The 23656-nt window shown below is 37.3% G+C and overlaps 1 protein-coding gene across 1 annotated transcript in view; it reads right to left on the reverse strand.

Moving 5' to 3' along the window:
• Nucleotides 1-23656, reverse strand: part of CHCHD3 (coiled-coil-helix-coiled-coil-helix domain containing 3) — a 268879-nt gene that overhangs the window by 194049 nt on the left and 51174 nt on the right. Inside the window, exon 3 of the mRNA XM_004430752.3 lies at nt 20362-20443. Coding sequence (XP_004430809.1) covers nt 20362-20443 — 82 coding nt within the window. The remainder of the gene's footprint in view (nt 1-20361; nt 20444-23656) is intronic.

A 23656-nucleotide genomic window follows, 5' to 3' on the forward strand; every position in this document is an offset into this window, starting at 1 on the left:
CTGACTGTCTTCATTTCAGGGCTTTAGCTACATGAGCAGAGGCGGCCACTGCTAATCACCCGGATCTCCTTTCAGAAGGTCTTTAAAAAGCCAAACACAATCGTATCCCTTTCCCTCACATGTAACACTGCAATATTCCAGCAGCAGAGACCCGTGGACTCTACAGAGGGTCTCCCAGCCCTTGAAAATAAAAAGGCGAACACACCAATACACAAGAATCAACCATTTAGCATCAATATCAATTTTAAAACTTGTATTAACTAAAAGGAATATTTTTCAAACTGAAAGCCAAGTCGATATTTAAAAAATAAATCACTTACTAATGTGATAAGGAAAAAAAATGCCAACTCATTTCTCCAACTTAGCCCTTTGGAACCACAGATGGGCTTAACCCTTGGAGAAAGATAATCAATGGCTTGTGCAAAGGAGAAAAAGTTCACCTAGCTTCACTTAGCTTGTTTTTCCTGCATTTTCACCAACAGAGATTTTTATACTCCTTAGAAATAATAAAGACAAGAGGAAATGAGAAAGGGCACATGTAGACGACAGCAGGCAGAGGTTTTTCACTCTATACAACTAGAGAACAATAAATCCTCTGAAATGGATGGATGGATGGATGGATAAGATAATCACATATATGGAGCATTTACTCTGATTCACTGTGCTGTGCTACGAACTTTACGTGGAATGTCCCATTTAATCTTCAAAATAACCCCGAAGATAACCATGAGGTTGGTGGTGTTATTGTCCTCCATCTTACAGATGAGGAAACTGACCCCTGAAGAAGTTAAGTAATTCACTATGTGGTCTAATAACTAGTAACCTGTAAAGCTGGAATTCAACCCCAAGCAGTCTGACCCCTAAGACCACTCTCTTAACCATCACACTCTCCGGCTCTTCAGTTCAAAGAGATCAACGAGCTCTCGGTAAGAATAAGCATTTTGTATTGAAAGCTCAATGTGTGCCAGGCTCTCTACACACATTATCTAATCTAACTTTCATTTAAAAACAAGCTTATCAGGCAGGTATTAACCTAATTTCATAACTGAGGAAAGTGAGGCACAGAAGGTTAAGTCACCTACTCAAGATCACAGATGACTAAGAGGCAAAGCTACCATTCAAATCAGATCTCTAACTCCCAAAGACTTAACTTTTGGCCCCAGGTTTTTTTCCTCGTAATTTAGGTGGATTTGTTATTACTATAACAGTAGAAACCCATGATAATTAGGATTTTCTACTACTAAAATAATTTTATTTGCAAGACATAACAGTTCACCAAGAGCATTCTTATACAGAGATAACCTGGTTGAAGGTAAGCACTACAAAAAGAAGACCACTCATATAAGAAGATTATTAGAGGCTACAACACTGCTTCAATTTCTAATTCACTTTTAGCTTGCTTGAGTAAAATTAGCTCAGAATGGGAGTACTATTTAATAGGGACACATTTACAAATTCTTTCTTTTCAAATATCTAGAGAAGCCTTATTAAAACTGCTCTTCCATTTAATGTCACACAATAATGACGCCTCCTGAAATCTTCACATACAGCACACTCATATCAGCAATAAAGGCTGCAATGATATTAACTCACCATTCGTTTAAATAGAGATTCAGCAAGAATAAAAATGAAAATGAGTGACAGTGTTATACGGGTTCATTACAGTTTCCAGGGATAAAAGAAATGGCTAAGTCATTGAAAAATAAAACACGTATTTGAATTTCTAGGAGTTGCAGTATGTATATATGTCTGGGAGTACGCAAATAGGGTGAAAAAAGATGTTAACTAATGAGGTCGATTCAGATACTTGAAAAAATAAATTCTAAAAGCATTAAGGATCTATCTATACGTTAAAATTAATCAAGATGAACCTCAGAAAGTAGTTTCTCAGGTAAGATAAATGTTTCAAAGACAACATGCAACACGATTTGCAGAAAATTACTAGTAGAACTTGAACCTCCCACTATCACCAGTTCTTAAAATTTCCTGTTTAAGACCCATGTTTACAGGGCTAAAGGAGTATAGAATTGGCAAAGGCTCTTAAAATAACTGGAGACGTGCTTGCTTTAAAAATCTGCTTCAAATGGTAAATTAACCTCCCTGGATTTGGGTCAGCCCCATGGGAAGACAAGATAAATCATTATTTTTTAAAGCAAGGTTAAGAATAACAAATACGAGGGGCCAGTCTGGTGGCACTGCGGTTAAGTGCGTCTGCTCCGCTACGGTGGCCGGGAGTTCGCAGGTTCAGATCCCAGGCGTGCACCAACGCACCGCTTGTCAAGCCATGCTGTGGCAGCGTCCCATATAAAGTAGAGGAAGATGGGCACGGATGTTAGCCCAGGGCCAATCTTCCTCAGAAAAAAGAGGAGGATTGGCATTGGATGTTAGCTCAGGGCTGATCTTCCTCACAAAAAAAGAAAAACATAAGAATAACTAATACGACCACCAAGCTTTTATTTTTATCTGTTCAAGCACACAAAAGTATCTCACAAATGGTGGTTAAATATCTCACATGACTCAAAAATGTGATAACTGAAGAAATGATAATTTTGTCACTGTCCTTCATATATGACAGTGAAAAAGTACCATGTGGCTGTAAGGACCAATTTTACTTCCTTCCTTACTATGACAAAGTACCACAATTTACAGTTGTCAAGGTCAAATTTACAAAGTATTCCGTTTTACATTTGCAGAGGCTTGAGGCTTCAACTCAAGATCCTGCCCATAGTAATTTGCCAGCTTTGCTGGGCTAATCTTCAGCCCACCTGTTTTACTACCACCAACATACCTGCTTAGAAAAAAACAGATGAATAAGGACATATGACATCATCTTTACAAATCAAATCCTAACTCTAAGTCTTTTTAAACTTCAGGTCATAATCACTGGAGAGTCCTGATGAAAATAACTTCCATTAGAAAATCAAGACTTAGAATTTTGGACCTGAAAGATACCTTAAAGATTTAATATGAGAATTAATTTCCTGCAGAGAAAGTAGTACAAATAAAACCATACTCATCAACTTTTACATAAATCTATCAATCAGTCTATCCATCTGTTATGGACTGAATTATGTCCCCCTAAAATTCATATGTTGAAGCCCTAACCCCTAGTATCTTAGAATGTGACTACATTTGGAAATAGAGCCTTTAAAGAGAAAATTCAGGTTAAATCCGGTCATAAAGGTGGGGCCCTAATCTAATATGGCTTGTGTCTTCAGAGGAAGAGACACCAGGGATGCACTTACACAGAAAAAAAAAGGCCATGTGAGGAGACAAAGAGAAGGCAGCCATCAGCAAGCCCATGAAACAGGCCTCAGCGGAAACCAAACCTGTCAACAATCCAAGTTGGACTTCCAGCCTCCAGAACTGTGAGAAAATAAATTTCTGTTGTTTCAGCCACCCAGTCTGTGGCATTTTGTTATGGCAACCCTAGTAAAGTAAACTAATACACCATCTCCTGAAGGAGAACACCAGAGTGGCTTCAGAGTTCTAGAAAGGGAGGACTGATTGCATTGCAAAGGCGGGCCATGAAAGCAAAAGGAAAGTTTCAGAAAAGCTAGCTTCTAAGTAAGAATAAAATGGATATGGAACCAAGATTTAAAATGGTATCCAGCCTAGAGGTCAGGTTAACTAATCCCCTGGTAGAACATGAATTATAATGCATGTCCAAAAAGAGAATGAGAACAGACAATAACTGAACACAGTGGAATAATTAAGTAGCAGATACAAGACAACAGGAGTAAAAAGGCAATGTGAAAGAGGAATGGTTTCTAGACCTGGGGCAGGAAGCGGAAGGGAGCAAAAGAAACTTTTGTTAAATAACACAATACTTTGTCATGAAGAAAATTTTCAAATGCAGATATGTACTTTTTACTTTGGTTCGGTGGTCTATGGATCTAATCACCATGATACAGCAAACTGAAGAAAGTCTGTTTAGGGTTCTTCTGGTTTAACATTTGCATCAAACCTCACTGTCACATTTGTAATAAGGAGGGAGTTTATTCAAGAGATTAATAGTCACAGTAGAAGTAGCTGTGGTTATAACAATCATTATTGTTTTCAATTATTATTAAAAATAGCATTATTATAAAAGTTTGTAGGGTCTGTGCAACTTAAATATATTATTTGATCTTCACACACTAGGAGGGAAGCAGGATTTATTGCTTTCATAACCGTTTCCATTTTCTTCAAGATAAAGAAATTCTGTGATTTTGCTTGCTCAAACCTTGCTCAAACAGTTAATAAGAGGAGAAGGCAGAACTAGAACTCTGGTTTTCTGATTCCCAATTCTGGGTTGTTTTTGTCTAAAAACATACACACACGCACACACTGAAATCTCTTCCACCTCTCAATTCCACCTGTGTTCATTATATTAATCAACATTGTGTGGCGTGAGGGTGAAGCGCATGCATCTCTCCAGGCTCACACTCACTCCAGGGTGAACCTGAACAATGAACTAGTCTTGTGGATCTGCTATTAGTCTGGACTCTAGAAAATTTCCAGCAAAAAATATTATATTTTTAGAACAGTACGATGAAAACCTCTAATATAAAATAACTGTGCTAATTACAAAACAAATTTAAAAATGAAGTCATTATAGAGAATCAAGCAACAAAAAATTAACAAAAGCATAAGTTACGTGATTTTTTTTAAGCCTATAGGGTAGTCATCCACTTCACTTGCCACAGATTTTTCATCTCAATCTTCAAATTTATTTGATTTTCCATTTTTTTTTTGTAGCAAGCAAAAAGCAAACACCACCTTATCCTTCAAAAGATGAAAGTACGGTCAAATTCAACATTTAACAAATGTTTATGTAGTACATACTGTGTGCAGGGCATTGTTTTATTTATAAAGCTGGAAATATCTCAAAGCTGGTTTATTTCTTCCACTGACACTTGCTCTTACAACACAATCACACATTCATAGATACAGCATGGTGGCGATCGGTTAACTAAATCACATTTAGGCTGGATCTGCTGTAGCAATTTTGGAAATATCACTGAGCTCCCTCCAGGGCACTGGAGCCCACCACCTGTATACTGTCTCTCATTATTGTATGTCTCTTGTATCTCATCAGCTGTACAAAGGTCTCAGGGACAGGTTGTTATATCTACAGTCAGCTAAGAAGAGAACTTTATTAAAGTTGAGTTACATTTTTTAAAAACTACATTGACTTAACAATAACCCAAAATGATCTAGCAAATATTTACTAGGTGCCCAAACTCTAGTAACGAGAAGCAACAAAAAAGACTATTCCATCCCACTAGAACCAGCCATCTAAAGTAATAAAAATACTAGCCAAATATACAGATAAGTTAAGGCACAGTCATGTGGGCATAATGCAACATAATAGTTTTATCACTATGTTCTCAAAATTTGCAAAAGTGAGACAAAAGCAGGGACTCATAATTGGTAGTGAACTAAACAGCACAATTTCTGGAAGGTAATTTGACAATAATGATATTTTGTATAACCTTTGACCCAGTAATTCCACTTCTAGGAATTTATCCTAAGGAAATACCAGATATGTATAAATTTAATAACAAGGATATTCAAAGCAGTGTGCTCATAATAAACATTTTGAACCATTTACTTGGAAGCCTAAATATCTAGTAGTGAACTACCATGAAATCATATAATGACAAAACATAGTCATAATATATCTTAAGAGTAAAAATAAAGCAGCTCAGAAAAACAACAGGGACAATGTGATACCACTTCTGCTATATTTCTCCCTTACGTGTATCACTGTGTACCAAAATATTTACAATGATTTTGGGTGAATAGTGGAATTATAGCGATTTTCATTTTCTCCATTCTGTTTAGATGCATTTCTCTAATTTCCTATACAGTGTACATTATTTTGGTAATTAGAAAAAAACACTTCTTATTACTCTCTCATGCTTTAACATCTTCGTCTTTATAGATATTCTTAGGTACTAGGAAGATATTATAGGTGAAGTGATGACAGAACACAGAAAAGCAGACCAGGCTACAACAAAGAACCAAATATGGGACAAGGTAAGAGAAACAAGCAGAGACAGACTCTAGAAGCAGTCGGGACAGGGTCAGTGCTCAGGAACCAACTCCCCTTACCCAGTGCCTGAGTGGCCACCAGAAGTGGGCAGAGCAGATGGCCACATCATGGCTACTGCTGACCCCAGACCCCTGCAGCATTTACAACTCAAGGGCGGGGGAAACTAGCTGCTCTCTGGACCTCCTTAGGGACCTCAAGCTCCATCTCTGCTGAGTCCTCTCCCTGCAATGTTATAATACATGTCTCCCAATCTTCTGATTCTTTTAGCTTCTTGATTAATTTATTTGCCCTTTCAAAATGTCCTCTAATTCATTACAGCCTTCCTGGAATTGCTGTCTGGCTTCTCAACATGTGATATCAGATACCCCATAAACAACAGGACTATTATATTAAAACCGTGAATTAGATCCAAGCATCCTATCTCTCCCCGAGCCTATTAACTTGATGTTCTACAGGTTGAATCTCATTTAATTTGCCATTTAGAGGATAACATTTCCAGGTGTATCTTTCAAGTCCTTCCTGCTGTTCTGGATACCTCTTAATATCTGTTATGCTGGGAAAAATCATCTGAATAAGGTAAGAAAATTAATCCTGTTTTTTTCCTAATGGAAAAAACCGGAGGAGATGAGCACACAGTGCAATCAATTCATGGCTGGGCGACACCTTTCAGAGGATGGCCTTCCTAAGTGAAGCCCCACATGGTGAAAAGCAATGAATATTTCTGTCTTTGAAATGACAAGATTGTGTGATCAAAAGGATCAGGTAAGGAGATTTCCTATTCTTCAACATTTTGCCATTAGCTATACAGTAAAAGACAGCTGTCTTTATGCATAGAACTGTCACCAGATGTTCCCAGACTTGGCAGATTAGACTACCGATGGTTTGCAGGACTGGAGAAAAAAAAAAAAAAAATCAATCAAATTGAGACCTTTTTGCTTTTTTGTCTTCTATACACATGCAGAAAAGCAAGAAATTCTAATGGTGGGGGGGCAAACTTACATCACAGCAAGGCCAAGCATATTTTCAATAAAGATAAAAAAAAATCGCTTTGCCAATTTCATAACATCTCTGTCTTAAACTGTGTAAGATGATATATGTTAAATACATAAAGATAACACTAGTCAGCCATAAAAAATGCCTGAGACAAATTTAAATGACCGCCATAATAAAGAATTTGATCTTTTCTTTTTGTATTCTCCCTAGACTTATGTCAGTAAACTAGAATAAACATGTTATTAAAAGAGAATCAATAGAAGGCTTTAAAATATACAGTACCACAAAAGGTCAAGCCCTGGTATTGATTTTAATATAACATTTTTTGTACAGCTTCCCAAAGGGTTCTGTTCTAATATTGTTCTTCATCTTTCTCTCACTCTGTTCCCTGACCGGTGAATTCCTCGTTCTTGTCTGTGGAAAGCTGTCTAAAGCTGAGTTTGCTGAGTGTTTTGTCATTCCTATGACAAACTGCTGGAACATGAAAAAAAAAAATCAACCAAAAAAAAAAAAAAACCAACATTTAAAGGTAGCAGGAGAATAGATACAAGAGTACGTGGAGCGTAAAACAACGTGCATCTTGCAAAATGTACCGGAGCTCTGAAACTCAGCACAATCTTGCCATCAAGGGCCTGGGCTTTTCCCTCCGCTGGCGCCTTCAACAGCCACTGACTGCGAGGAAAGCAGATGAAGGGAAGAGATGACTTCTCAGGCTTCAACAAAAACTCTCACCAAACCAGGTAAAGGATACAAATCTTCAAGATACAAATCCACGTGACTCAGGGCTCCTCTTGACCTTAAAGCACCAAGTGTTCAAAGGAAAACAAGAACACCTTCAACAGGGCTCATGGGTACTAATCGGAGGTACACGACCAGAGCCACAGACCTCCTGACTTCTGTCCCAACATTCAAGGCTCACAGACTGAGATAACTAACACCTTCTGGGTCAGTCCCATACAAATATGAATGCGTGACACAGTATATATTTTACGTGTAGTTACAAATTGTAAATATGTTTTTAGATGCCAATAAAAAGCCCAAAGTCCAGATAATATTCTCATGTCAGTTTTTCACTTTTAGACAATGCTAAGCAACTGTCTCAGGACAGGATGAAAAAGTAGATCCAGGGGCAGGCCCCATGGCCTAGTGGTTAAGTTCAGTGCGTTCCGCTTTGGCAGCCCGGGTTCAGTTTCCAGGCACGGACCTACACCACTCGTCAGTGGCCATGCTGTGGTGGTGACTCACATACAAAATAGAGGAAGACTAGAACAGACGTTAGCTCCAGACAAATCTTCCTCAAGCAAAAAGAGGAAGATTGGCAACAGATGTTAGCTCAGGGCCAATCTTCCTCAGCAAAAAAAAAAAAAAAAAAAAGTAGACCCATCATTTTTGCATAAGTCACCTGAAACCAAAGAAACTCCTGCCTCTGGAGTTAAAAATGCAGTCCCCATATCAAACAATGAAAGCCAATTAAGCCTACTACAAGGGAAGACATGAATTGTAGTTGTTTCCTAAGACCCAAGAAAACTTAAAGAGGAAGTGTTCAGAAAGAAGCTTGGGTAACAGAGAATTGGATTCGAATCCTGATGCTACCTTTTGTCAGTAGCACAGCCTTGAGCAAGGTACTCAGCCTCTCTGAGCTGAGTTCAGATTGTAAAATAAACCCAGAGAGCAGAGCTACCACATGCATTTGCTCTCCAATTTGGTGTGGGAGCTCACCAGCCTTGGATCCCGGGGGAATGTGGGGGGCAGCATTGTACAGGCTACCACAGAGGCTAAGGCAGGCCTCACCAGAAGGCTCTCAGGGAGTTCAGAGCTAATGTATACAAATATACCAGCATAGCACCTTCCTAAACAGTACGCAGTCATTAAATGGTAGCTGCTGTTGTCATATGATGATTCTCCTGCCTCCTTTTCCTTTTGGACAAATTCTATTCCATTTTAATTTATTTAGCCACAACCATAAAATATTATTGTAATTTAGTAAGGCACTCTTGTTGACACTTAGGATATGACACACCATGAGTTTTGCCCTCCTAGACCTTTATATTCCAGTGGTGGAGACAATCAATAAACAGATACAGTGCTACGAAGAAACAAAGTAAAGAAAGGACAGCTAGAGCGAGAGGACAGGGAAGAAAGAATATGTAGATAAAGCAATCTTATTTGAGAAGAACTCCGAGTAGTAAGAGGGAGCCAGCCACGCAAAATACAGAATACACGCATTCTAGGCAAAGAGCTGAAGGCACAAACAGGTTGGCAGCTGATGTAGCTGAAACATTCAATGAGAGGGTGGTAAGAGATGAGGTCTGACCGTGTAAATATCTAGAGGGAAGCAGAGGACTAGAAGGTCAAGGGAAAGGTTTGGGCTTTATACTAAAGCTAATGAAAAGCCATTAGAGAATTTTAAGCAAAGAAACGGCCATGTTTCAAAATACATTTTTTCAAGCACATTAACACTGCTCTGTGAAGAGTGGAATTTGGGAGACAAGAGTGGCTCCCTGCAGGAGACTGTAATAACACAAGTGAGAAATGATAACAGCTTAGACCAGGGTTTCTCAGCCTCAGCACTACTGACATTTGCTGTGGGGGACTGTCCTGTGCATTGCAGGATATTTAGCAGCATCCCTGGCCTCTATTTGCTAGATGCCAGCAGCACCCTCCAAGTTGTGACAATCTTAAAGGTCTCCAGACATGGTCAAATGTCCCATGAGGGGAGGCGGGGCAACCTCTCCCTCAGTTGAGAACCACTGACTTAGGGATGGAAATGGTGAGAGGTAACCGATTTGCAATACATTTTAAAAGCAGAGACACCAGGACTAATTAATCGGAAGGGGGAAAGGAGAGACATAAAGGCAAGAAAAAGGGAGCATGAATAATCAGTAATCAAAATTCTGATGTTAAGCTCAATTTTTGTTAGACTAACATCCAAGTTTTCAGTAGTCTAAAGGAAGTGCTTTCTAAATCAGACCTACCTGGGGCTGTACAAATAACGTAAGTTACAGAAACTCACTTGGACAATAGGGTGGGCTCCTTTTCTTTAAGTCTATAAAAACTGAATTGTACAGTTGACAGGCATATTCATAAAGAAAGGCACAATTTCCAACATTTTACAGCAAAATCTACAGAAATATTAATTTTCACTATTTGACAGTATTTTGACAGTTTTATTTCAAAATATATTCATATGAATTAAACAAAAACACCAAAAAAGTCCCTTCATTTGTGAATTCTGTTCAAAACTAAATTCCTTATTTAATGAGTTCCACAATCAAGGCAAAACTGACTATACTAAAACCTAAAAAATGTAAATCTTCAGTAAATCACATCAAAAGAGCCTCAGATAGAGCCTTCAGACTAACATATGATAGGTAACATCACTGTTGGACCAGAAAATAATTTAGCCTCTGAGACACAGTCTAGGAGAGTGATGATGAGTATGGCTTCAGATTGCAGACTGTCTGGGTTCAAATCCCAACTCCTCTATTTTCTGGGAATGTGACTGCAAGCAAGTGAATTTCTCTGTTTCAAGACCTCATCTAGGAAGTGAGGGTACCAGCAGATCAGAACTTGGCTCATAGGGTTGCTGTGAGGATGAAATGATCAATATGCACAAAGTGTTCGGACCAATGCTTGGAACAAAGGAAGTGTTCAAAAACTGTTAGCTATTACTATTACAAATTATTACTTAATATTATATATTATTACTATTATTAGTATTACTTTTCTTAGATAAAGTCTTCTTACCCGGCATATATGATCACTTCGAAAGTCTACTCAAGATCTGTACATACTGTACATAGGAAGAGGACCACAGTACATGACTGGGTAGGGGAAAAAAAGCATGTTATACAATATTATTACTTCTATTTCATTTTGTTTAAAAACTATATAAAATACTGTTAAGAACACATTTGCCCTAGGGTATGAATATGTGAGTGCTTTTATGGGGAGATGAGCAGAGTAGGAGAGGAAAGGGGAAACATGACTAACTTTTCATACTTCTGTATCATCTGAATTTCTTCAATAATGGATATTTCTTTTGTAAATTTTTTTTTTAACAAATCACTATTATCCACGTTTTCAGTAGTTGGAGGAAGGATCTTTGTAAGACAAACCCACCTGGTTCTGTAGAAATAATAAAAATTACAGAAAGCCTGTTAGGTAATGACTTATCAACTAATGGACATTTCCCATATTAAATTAATGGTTTCAGTTGACTTTTTTTGATTTTGTTTTAATTTGGTTTGGTTTTAATCCATCAACCCATTAGGAAAGCAAAATTGTAATTTATGGACTTTTAAGAGATTTTTGTTTTAATTTAAACTACATTTATAAAATGGCACCAGGAAATAAGTGATTTAAAAGATTGGTTCTAAGAAGTTGTGAAGGAACTCGAATTTAAATCATTAATTGAAACATTTACATGGTTAATCTCTATTTTTATACTTTAGAGTTGACACCAAAATCACACTAAAATCATTTTAATGGGATAACCTGAAAAAATTTCCAAATGAAATGGTTTAAGCCTGGAGGAGCTACATGTGTATATTTACGTGTAAGGAAGCAATTATAAAAAGTATATAACTAATAAATTGCCCCTGTGCTTGCTGCACATATTTCAATGGAGGAATTCCATATTCTAGTTCCAAAGGCAAATTGCCCCAGCAGCTAATTTTTTAATTGATTTAAAAACATAAGTTTGTAGACTAAATGTGATGACTTAAAAAATACCTTGGCGATCATACAAAAGGCAAATAAACAGTAACAACAAATACTACAAACCAAAAACCCAACACATCAAGCAACAGAACCAACACAAAATAATAGAATGAGTCCAAGTCTTCTATTAAAAAAAAAAAAAGAAAAAACCTCTAAGGACAGATACATAAGGAGAAATGCAAAATGATTTCCACTTCACAATCATCTATTAAAGTAAATGCTGCACTTTCTGAATGCTTCCTGACTCCGGAGGGAAGGTAACAAATTCCCAGACCATGGAAGGGCCCAAGTTGCTCCCCTGACCTCGGCAGAATGCTGTGAGCACACCTGTGCCTCACTGACCAGAAGCAGACGCGCATCTCTAGCGTTCAGGAGGCAGGCTGCCATCTGCTTCCACATACCCGCCCCCTGCTGTGCTATTAAGAACAACGTCCCAATCTCAGGCTAACAAGAAATTCAAATTGCCACTGAAAATGTGCACACAAACAAGCATTTAATAGTAAGTTAGAGCCTACATAAATAAAGAATATTAACTTTAAACACAAATTCTCAAAAGATTTTGGTCCTAAGATAAAGGAAGTTTAAAAAATATCATCCTGAGCAGCTGCCCAGATCTAATAACCAGGAGCACACAACAGAGGTCATTTTCAAGAGATCTTTTATTTACTAATGGTTTAGGGGTGAAAATCCAAGTAAATGCTTGTTAGTCTTCCCACAATTATAAATGAAAAACTTCAAAGAAAGTATTCCCTGTACACACGGAAAGGTAGTACTGCTGGGTGGTGAAGTGCATGAACTCGACAGAGACTTGGGTTCAAATCCCTGACCCACCACTTACCAGACATGACCTTGGGCAAGTTTCTTTACCTCTCAGTTTCCTCATTTATAAAGTGGGGATAACAGAGATGTTGTGAGGATGAACTGAATTAAAATATATAAAGTGTTCAGAACAGTACCGAGCACACAGTAAATACAAGATAACGTATTTTTATTTTTTCATTTTATTTGGGTATATGGGTCCTGTACTCTGAAATGGTTTTCATAATAGATAATGGGTTTTCATAACAGATAATGTGACCCCAGTGTGCATATTCTATGTGGATGTCATATAAACTGTGAGGAAAGTTTTCATCCAAGACAAATGATACCTGCTTCTGGGTAAGAATGGGATGCACGGGGATATGAGTTCTCTCAATAAAATATTTAAGAGAAACTTAAGAAGAGCTACTCTCTTTTGAACAGTTTTCTGCAACCAGGAAAGGGGGGGGGGAGAGTTATTACTTAAACATGAAAATGTGCCAATGTTTGGAAATATTATAATGCTGAGCTAAAATTTACATCTGATTTACAATTATATTGCCCACACTCCTTTTCAGCTCAAGGTTCTATTGCCACAGCTGTTAAAGTCAGGAGAGGAAAGGGGGACCCTCTCTGTATATTTCTCTACTGTCTCCAGAGTGAACTGCCCCGGAGGATCTCACATTCTTCTACACTCTACTATTAGTAACACAGCATTCATCACCAGCAGAATCAGCAGATGGCTTCCAGAAGGCCCAGGACTGAGGGCTCAGCCAAGGCAAGGCCCAGCCTACATGGACCACTGTCCATAAATATGGACTTCTGGACTCAAGGAAATGGACATCAGGCCACTTCCCACCCATCTTCTAAAACGGAAACAGAACTGAGTCTATACAACTAATGTTATTTGGACTAGAAAAGTATACTCACAAAAAAATTGTTCAAATCTGAGAGAAAATGAGCCTGACCAGAAGCTTCCCAAACTAAGCCCTAATTAACAGTAGGACCTGCAAGGATGATTCCCAGGTCTCTAGGAACTAAAAAGGGGAAAAACAGGCTGACAGGCTCAGCCTAATCCTAGCCATAACCAGATGGCACTTAAATCAGCTTTCTATAGGGATTCCATGTTGGATTTCCTTTGAATAAATGTTTACAGGATGATGAGAGACAATAGGATTCCCTCACCTCAGGAGCAGACAGTGTAGGGCTATGGGGCAGTCCAATTTAGGTCCTGGTTCTACAGATGGCTAAAAAACTTTACATGTCTATCTCAGTCATCTGTTTTTATAAAACAATAATACTACTGACAATAAACATTAATAGTTTATATAAAGAATAATAAATGATTTATAGAGTACATTACAACCCCCACTCCCCCCTAGATTGTTCTGGGTAATGGAAAAACTTCAGCAAGGAGCACTCCAACTACAGAACACTCAGAAACCAACTCCTAGAAACTTCCAAATGCAGAAACCAACTTTGGCACAAATTAGTTCAAACACTATGCTTCAAGAGAGAAAACGCTGTAATTACTGTCAAAAGAAACATCTGAACAAGAAGTGGTTGAACATCACTGCTGCTATTACAACCAATGAAAAAGTCACAGATTTCTATGGTATGCTTGATTGATTCTGGTTTTCTAGGTTTAATATTCCTACCATGTAAAAACAGCTTCTTAAACAGAATTCAGGGTAGGATTCTACAACAGCATAGCATCAAGAAAGAAAATTGGATTTGGAAAAAGAAGTAAAGAGATGTGAATAAAACACAGACTAGATAATCCAACCTTCTATAACTGTTGGTTACAGGAAGCAGTTGTCTCTACTAAAAATAGAAAAGTGCCACTTGAAGAAAAAAGATGAAAATAGCAAATGGCACAAGATTCCAATACCTAGTACATACACAGCACTTCCAATCATCTTCCTGTGAAAAGTATCAGGTGGCTAGGATATGATCATCCTGTTACATTCAGAACTGGTTAGGTCTTTGACCACTTTTAAGCATAATGGAATAGAAAAGTACAGGTATAAAACAACAGCAATGCAATATGCATTTTTAAGAAAACAGGCCTTCAGTGGGGTTAATAAGAAAATTAATCTGACATATTGGGATTTTTAAACTACAGAAGACTGTCTCTTAAATGTCAGAGCATATAAAGGAATATTTTGCAGATAATGCCAACAAACTCTCCACTACCCCTATTGGAGCCAGACACTGGGAAATATGCTCACACCACAGCAGTGCTACAGGGTGTGGACATCAGGTGTGTGTCACTGAAGAATTATAACCTAAATTTCTGTAATCACCTTCTTTATAAATATCTGTAAATTAGAAGTGACATTCATTTGGCTGTGACAGTTGTGAGTGCCACAAGAAAATACTGACTGCTAACTGATCTTTTAAGGTCACTTGAAAACTACACTTTTGTGATAAGCCATTGATATATATTAGTTATCAATAGTAGTTGTTCCCTGAAAGTTTTATTTGATTACTGTATACCTAGAGATTACATGCAAGTTGAAGGTATGTAATTTCATAACTGTGTAATTTGTGTCTACAACTGGAAAACAGTGTTAAACGCTACACTAATTTAAAACAAAGATTTATAAGACAACTATCTATAGTCTCTGATTAATGTCTGATTTTAAAGGCATAGTTTATTTTTTGTTATTTTTAATATAATGTAGAATATATATGTATACGTATATAGAGAAGACTGCCCTTTCTAGAAGATTGTCAAGATTTTCCCGCCTTAGTGATTCATTCAACTGAACAAACATTTGTGAGAGTTTACTGTGTGAAAGGCACCAGGATAGGTAGACAATTTCTCATATCATGTAGTTTCAATGTGACGCTAACCCATAAAAAGCTGTTTATCTCTAAGGGATTCTTTCCTCCTTCCTTTTTCAGGTTCTTCTTCCAAAGGCATAAAATATCTAATAATAAAATTGAGATGAATTATTATGTATAATGAATTTAAACAGAAGGTACCATCCCTATGAATTTCACCTTTACTATGAGAAACTAAAAAGTACAACCAAGTTTTAAGCCCTTATTTGAAGCTATAAATGGAAAAATAAATGAACTGTGCTATACTCTAACTGACCCAGATACCTGATGAAATTTCTGACTACTTCAGATAAACCACTTATTAAACCAAATTAGTTAAGTCTCACAAATCTAATGTAATTTTCCAAGTATTTAAAAATAAGGTAAAATCTCAAGTGACGTCCATCTAAAAACAGCAAGCAAGTAATCTTGGCTGATGTATAGCTAGTTACATCATGTAGCTATTCCCTTTCTTCTTGGTTTCTTGAGGAAAGGTTATTAAAACTGAAACACTTTCACTCGCCTTTATAGGTAAAGAGGTGAAATTCAAATGCCAAAGGTCAGAGGTCAGAAGTAGTCACATTTTTCTTGCTGTCTGAGACTGACTTTTGGAGTTAGGGTGCAGCAGAAAAGTAAATCACATTTTAAAAGTCTATACGCAAACCGCAGCACATTATGTCCCCGCTATATTGGCCTGCTTATAGTCACAACACAGCATGGGCAGCTATAATCTAGAACACGCAATAGCGTTATCAGAGCAGAAACAGACTCTGACACGGGCATTTATTTTACTCTGGGCTCCCCATACACCAAACAACTGTTCCATCCATTAGATGTTGTGATAAGCAAAACTGTGATTCCAAATTAGATCCAACAATTTCAGTGTGTGGACTAATACTATGTCAGTGATTTTTTGACATGATTTTGTTAACTAAGCAAATTACTCAAGATTCTCATAAAACAGAATCAGATCTAAGATAAATTGAATGGAGATTCCAGATGTAAATGTTTTTTAGAAATGACAACACATACAATCATGGTGCCTGCAATGAGCTGCGTGTCACTGTGGCCCTAGTAGAAACCTTCTCTAAAGCAACTTTAATTGTGCCATATCTGCATATTAGATTTAAAGGAGTGGAGGTTTAAAGGAGTTCAGGTAAATTTTAAATAGCCTAATGAAATATCTTCAGTTTACATGATTTCTGAATGGGTCTAAATGTGTGTGGCACCACCAGTCAGAGACACTGTAAAAAGGTAAGAGTTAGGGCAGAAACTCGAGAAGTTATTTTCAATCTAATAGATGTTACGGTCTAGGGTGTATATGGACTGTATTGATGAAATACAATTCTAGGACCATATTTTTCCACATTTTCACATGCCTGAAAGCATTTTACAATTGCTGTCTGCCAGGCAGCAGTCCTGCACAGTTGTCATTGCTTGCTCATAAGCATCAAAATTTGCAAAACTAGTGTCAGTAGCCTGGAAAAATACCAGGAACAACACAGTGGAGCAATCTTTTAAGGAATGCTGTGTTGCCAAGGTTTTCATGGCACAGAATATGACATTGTGTGGAAAAACAAGAACATAAGACCCTGAGTCAAAATGTGATTCAGAAGAAATTAGATCCAACGTGGACAGGTTTTAAGAATACCTTACCCCTGGTTTTCTCACTATCAGCACTATTGACATTTTGAGCCAGATAATTCTTTGTTTGGGGCAGGGGGCAGGGGTGGGAGCTGTTCTGCGCATTAGAGAATGCTTAGCAGCACCCCTGGTCTCTACTCACTAGCTGCCAATAACACCTGACAAGTTGTGACAGCCAAAAATGTCTCCAGACATTGTCAGATATCCCCTGGGAACCAAAATCTCCCCCAGTTGAGAACCACTGTCTTAACCTAATTATTTTGCTTACATTTTCCCTCTTATGAATACACAAGTGAAATCTTTTTAAAAATTCAAAGTAAGTCTTACCGAGCTCTTTCAATAAGAAAATTCTAAGAGAGAAACTATTGTGTTATAATTTGCAACAATTTTTTTCTTGGTGGTACATCAAATACAATGCTTCTTAAAATCAATGGCATCTTCAATTCAATGCAATTCAGCCACCCACCTTTCCCCTTTGTTATGGAACCCTCACCCTGATTTCCTTTGGGGCATTACTTCTTCCCCACTGTGCACAGTTTCAGTAGTATCCAGTTCTTCCCCAGCTAGTGGTTCTCTAGCCTCCCTATTGATTCTTTTGAGCTACCCAATGCTTCTCAAAATGTCCTTGCTTCCTAAGTTAGCCAGAGTTAAGTTTCAGTCTTTCAACCAAAAATAAAAACCTAACTGAAACATGGTCCTTATTTAAGCTAGCCTGACAGAAGACATTGCAGAATATTTCCCTGCCACAAAGTTCACCAGCCTGTTAAAAATATTACTGCTTCTCGTTATCACTCACCACAGACGTAGAGTGGGGGTACAGATGAAACAAGAATTGTTGAAACAGTGTGATGGGTCATGGGGATTCACTGTAGTCTTCTCTCTTTTTGAATGTGCTTAAAAATGTCCATAATAAAAAGGTTAAACAATGAAAATTAAATATTCTATGAAGAAAAATATCACAATTGAAATGGTTTCCAAATTCTCTTTGCACAAGTTTGATTCCTTATGTGGATGTGTGCCTTTGTCCCGATCTCAAGTGCTTAAGAACTTGCTTACATTTATGTGTGCATCTGGGGTGAAAAGAGAAGATTTGGTAAGCAAGGCATGAACACGTGACAGTACAATGGCAGAGGAACAATTTTCTAAAACAGCTCACATGGCTTTATTCAATTAAGGCAACATATACAATAATGTACAAACGCTTTGTGACTCCAAAAAGTTGCTTTTAAAAGACTGCACATAAAACTTGCTTAATGCTTTTTCTAAAGTTTCTCCTCCGGGAGAAAGAAGAAAAAAAAATAGCTATTGATTCTTCTAAGAACTATCATACAGATGAACACACACTTTTTGCCAAGATTTGACAGCTGGAAGTTTTCATGAAGAAGGCTTCAAATAAAACATTTTTTTAAAAGAAAAAATAATAAAAAGGCTGTACCACCCTCTGCTCTCCTTAAAGGTGACAGAAAATAAATTCTTTATCAATAGTCATTTGTCCAGGTTACAGCTAGGCTGCCAAGCCCAGTCCACATGAGATATGAAATTGGCTCTCACTGGCACCTTTTATTCATCTCATCTGCCCTTTACCTTTCACAGACCAAGGCAGAGCAAATGGGAGTTGAATAATGAAGGAAAAAAAAAAAATCACCACAATGAGAGTTATTGTAACAAAAAGCCTGCACCATATGGGCAGAAAGTAAGGCAAAAAATCCTACATGAAGTATAAGCAAAGTAAATATGAGAGTCTAACTAAAAAATCCTTATTAAAATAAAATTCAATTGAAAATAATAAAATTTCAAAGACAAGAAATTCTACCATAACATATTGATTTTCCTTGCTTCTTAATATAAATGGCCTGAAATTTTTTGAATATTTAAACTTCGCTATCTAATTATATACTCTATCAACCTAACCCAATTAAATAATTATAAAGTGCTGTGTGGGAAACTATTGAAATATACACACGACCCTTTTAGCAGTATAATTACATCTTGATTTTTAAATCCTAAGCCGTGTACTTTCTCTATTTCCTAAGAAAATGGTGGTCTTAATCTAAAACTCATGTCCTATTTCATAGGTTTCAAGCAAATCGGCGATAGCTTGGCACTTCATCAACAGAGAAGAAATATTAGAAAACATTTTTCAAACCCCTCACTTTAGAGATGAAATATTTAAGGCCCAAAGAGGTTAAATTATCGGTTGAAGGTCCTATGGCCACTAGGGCTAGAATCGAACTCAAAGATTCTTTACATTTAGCTCTCTCAAGCGAAATAGGTAAGCAGTCCAAAACAAAAACAAACACATACTAAGCATCTACAGGCGGTAGGCACGTGCTTAGTGCTCGCAGCAGAAAGACATTCACAGGATCATATAACAACAATGCTCTGTGCTATATGCAAATTTCAGAAGTAGCACAGATGGGAAGCACTTGACTCTATCTTGGATTAAAACGTATTCACATATTTTTATGAATAAGTATCTACTTTAAGTCTTTAAAAAGTAGTGCTTTTACCAAAAAAAATATTATTTATGCTGTTTTGAACGTTGCTTTTTTTCCAGTTTATAGCTTTTCAACATCTTTTTGAATCAGTACATAAGGATCTAATTGACTGTCTATATTCCATTGCAGGCATGAACCATAATTCATTCATCCAGTCCCCCATGATGGGCATCTGGATTGCTTCCAGTGTTCTACTACTACAAAAACACTTCAGTGAACGTTCTTTTAGCTGTTTTTAGTAGTATTAATAATAACAACCACAATATAGAAGGATGTACAGAGGAATAAAATGTCTAAGAGTAGTTATCTCTGTGGAATGGAATTATGGAGGATTTTGATTTTTTAACCTTACATATTTCTGTAATGTCTTTAGTTTTTTTAAGTGAGTATATTACTAATTAGTGCTCTGGGTTAATATGAGCACTATGTATAACATACGACATTCATTGTTAGCTACAATATTGTTAACCTTAGTAGCCATAGTAGACAATATAATTTTCAATCATAAACACATTCATTGAACAAAACTAGCCTAAGAAATGCCAAGAGAATCCTCAAGAAATACTTCTCACACATTGAGAGAAGAGGGCTCAGTATTCATGCAACTAAGAACCACACAAGAGATATACTGGTCATTCACAATCAAGTTTGGAAAGAAGGCAACATAGGGCTTTAACAAGCATGATCCAAAACTGAAAGTGGCCAAGTTCATATGTTCAGCACATTCTGAAGTTCAGCCAAACACAGATAATGAGTTCTTTTACAATCATTCCTCCCTAACGATATTTGATAATATGACAAGTCACCAAAATCTCTCTCAGATACTATAAAACTCACCGTTTCTGATTTTCAGATTCTTTCTTGGCTTGCTCCAATGCCAGCTCCTCAGCCACTCTTCTTTTCAATTCTTCATCAGAAACTAAAACCAATAAAGAGCAGAAGGAGATAAAATAAGTGACTTCTTAAAAACAAAAGCAAGAAAATAGGAAAGCAAAGCTAAGATGAGATCTTAATGGGCAAAGTCCTGCCCGCTGGTCAGTGTCTCCTTGGAACTACCTAAGCACTGTGGAAAAGACCAATTAGTCACTTCAGGAGTAATTTAATCAAGAGGTCCCTGGTGACCTAGAAATTTCCACAACTGCCAAAATTTATAATAAACTCAAGGAGCTGCTTACTGCCCAGTGGGGACTGAGCCATTAAGTACAAATTCTTTAAAATGATGTCATATCATTAAAGTCTGACAACTGCATATGAGGGCAGGAGAGGCTATAAGGAAGGGACTTCAGAGAGGAAAAGGACACCAAAGCATCCTCATTTCGATAATTAAACATTTAAAAAATCATTTATTACAAAAAGAAAATCAATTGTATTTACATTCATTTTTCCAAGATTTATGAAAAAAGACATTTATGAAAATTTTGAAACATATGTTTTGGAATACATGTCATTCAAATCCAAGCGCCAACAACTGGAAAGAGACACAGAACAGTGCTGAGAACGCGGCTGGAGCTCTGGAGCTTTGTAAATACCTGGTGACTTGATTTGAAACATCTGGTCTTTCCAATTACAAAATTTTGTAGGATATGTTTTGTAAAGATTCTTACAGCTATGATAGCAAATGAGACAAATTTTACATAGTCCTTAAGAGCCTTCCAAAGAAATAAGCAGAGACTATTTCCTCTTCACTGGAAACCCACTACCAAAATTATGACCAAGAAAGCACCAGAAACACTTGGAAGGATCTAGGAATACACACAAGACCTAACAATTATGAACCTATTAGATGAAAAACTAGACAGTACTATCTCTGCTCTGCAATGACACTGTAAGTGCCTTGCCTCAGGGCATGTGCAAAAAATAAATTACAATAGGATATGCAAAACAATTTTTTTAATTTAGCTGACATTGCATAATAACAAGTGAAGATACATGAAAGGATATAAGGATGTGTCCTCTTAGTTGTGGACTTTCAGAAAACAACAGCGTCAAAGGACATCATCAAGAAAGTGAAAAGACAACCCACAGAATGGGAGAAAATACTGGCAAATCACATAGCTGATAAGGGACTTGTATCTAGAATATACAAAGAACTCTTATGACAAAACAATAAAAAGACAACAAACTTAAAAATGGGCAAAGGATATAAATGGATATTTCTCTAAAGAAGATATAACAAATGGCCAATAAGCACATGCAAAATTGCTCAACAGCGTTTGCCATTAAGGAAATGCAAATCAAAACCACAACAGTAATACAATTCAAACCCACTATAATCAAAAATAACAATAACAAGTGTTGGTGAGAACGTGGAAAAATCAGAACCTTCCTACATTGCTGGTGGCAATGTAAAATGATGCAGCCACTGTAGAAAATAGTTTGGCAGTTCCTCAAAATGCTAAACAGAGTTACCATATGACCTGGCAATTCCACTCTTAGGAACTGTATATACTCAAGAGAATTGAAAACATATGTCTACACAAAAACTTGTACATGAATATTTACAGCAGCATTATTCATAATATCCCAAAAGGGAAGACAAGCTAAAGCCCATCAACTGATGAGTAGATAAACAAATGTAGTATATCCATTCTGTGTGATATTCAGCCATAAAAAGTTAAGAAGTACGACACATGCTACAACAAGGATGAATCTTGAAAACATTATGCTAAGTGAAAGAAGCCAGACACAAAGTCATATATTGTATGCTTCCACTGATGTGAAATGTCTAGAAAAGGCAAATCCATAGACACAGAAAGTAGATTAGTGGTTGCCTGGGGTGGGAGGAAGGGGAAAATGGCACAGTGACAGCTAAGGAGGCGGGGGGATTTCTTTATGTGGTGTTGAAAATGTTCTAAAATTAGACTGCGAGATGGTTGCAGAACTGTAAATATACTAAAAAGCCAGTGAACTGCACACTTTAAATGAGTGAATTTTATGATACATTAAATGTATCTCAATAAAGCCGTAAAAAAGAAAGACAAGAGAAAGAATATAATATAGGGGTCCAGCCCCATGGTGTAGTGGTTAAGTGAGCGTGTTCCGCTGCTGGCGGCCCAGGTTCAGATCCCGGGCGCGCACCGATGCACCGCTTGTCAGGCCATGCTGTGGCGGCGTCCCATATAAAGTGGAGGAAGACAGGCACAGATGTTAGCCCAGGGCCAGTCTTCCTCAGCAAAAAGAGAAGAGGATTGGCATAGATGTTAGCTCAGGGCTGATCTTCTTCACAAAAAAAAAAAAAAAAGAATGTAATATAAAAAAAGAGTAACTGACAAGGAAGCAGAGAAAGGCATAAACACTAGCTGAGGTCTCATCTCAGCTTGGCCATCAACAATCTGGGGGACCTTGGGGAAGTTACTCCCCTCTCTGGGCAGCAGTGTTCTCAAAAGGCCATTCTTAAATGGATGTTCTCTAGGGTCCCTTTGAACCACATACTACACTGCTGTTTGGCTTCTCTCCTACTTCGTAGTCTACAGCATGAGAAAGATACAAGTCTCTGCTTTGAAAAGGTCACAGAAAATCAAGAAAAAAACTAGAACAGAGAATTCTGTTTGCATTCAGACAAATCTTAAGATTTTTTCAATATTAATGGTTTAAAACAATACAAATACCAGCAGAGAAATTACAGACAGTAATAGCTCAGCAAAGAGTCTGAATAGTCTTTGTTTTTCTATTACCTAGACTTTGGCTAAGTCAGTTAACCTGAGTTTTGGTTTCCTCATCCAAAAACAGGACTGGGTGGGTTACATGGGTGTCAGCTAGCTATGACGTTCTAGACTACGCACTCCACAAGGTGATGATTTTCACATTTTCATCAACTTCTCATAAACAACAAAACAACCTGACACTACATTGTTTTCATGTTGTTCACAGCTGCTAGTTTTATTGGTAGCAAAAATTGAAACAAATATTTAACCCAATTAGTACTACCTGATCAAACTATACTCTGAAGTTTAACATGCCAGTTAGGATCAACACCCAGTCAGGCTCTATGCGTGAAATCACGCCACTTCCCCTGGATTGTTTCAATTACCACAGCAAAATTTTTCTCTGGCAAAATTCAATCAAATTCTCAATCACAATTTCACTGAATTTCATTCAGTCAATTAAAACTAGGCTTCTGTAAGACCTCTGT

Source organism: Ceratotherium simum, chromosome 1 (assembly GCF_057802395.1).
Source record: "Ceratotherium simum simum isolate JZ-2026a chromosome 1, ASM5780239v1, whole genome shotgun sequence".
NCBI lineage: Eukaryota > Metazoa > Chordata > Mammalia > Perissodactyla > Rhinocerotidae > Ceratotherium > Ceratotherium simum.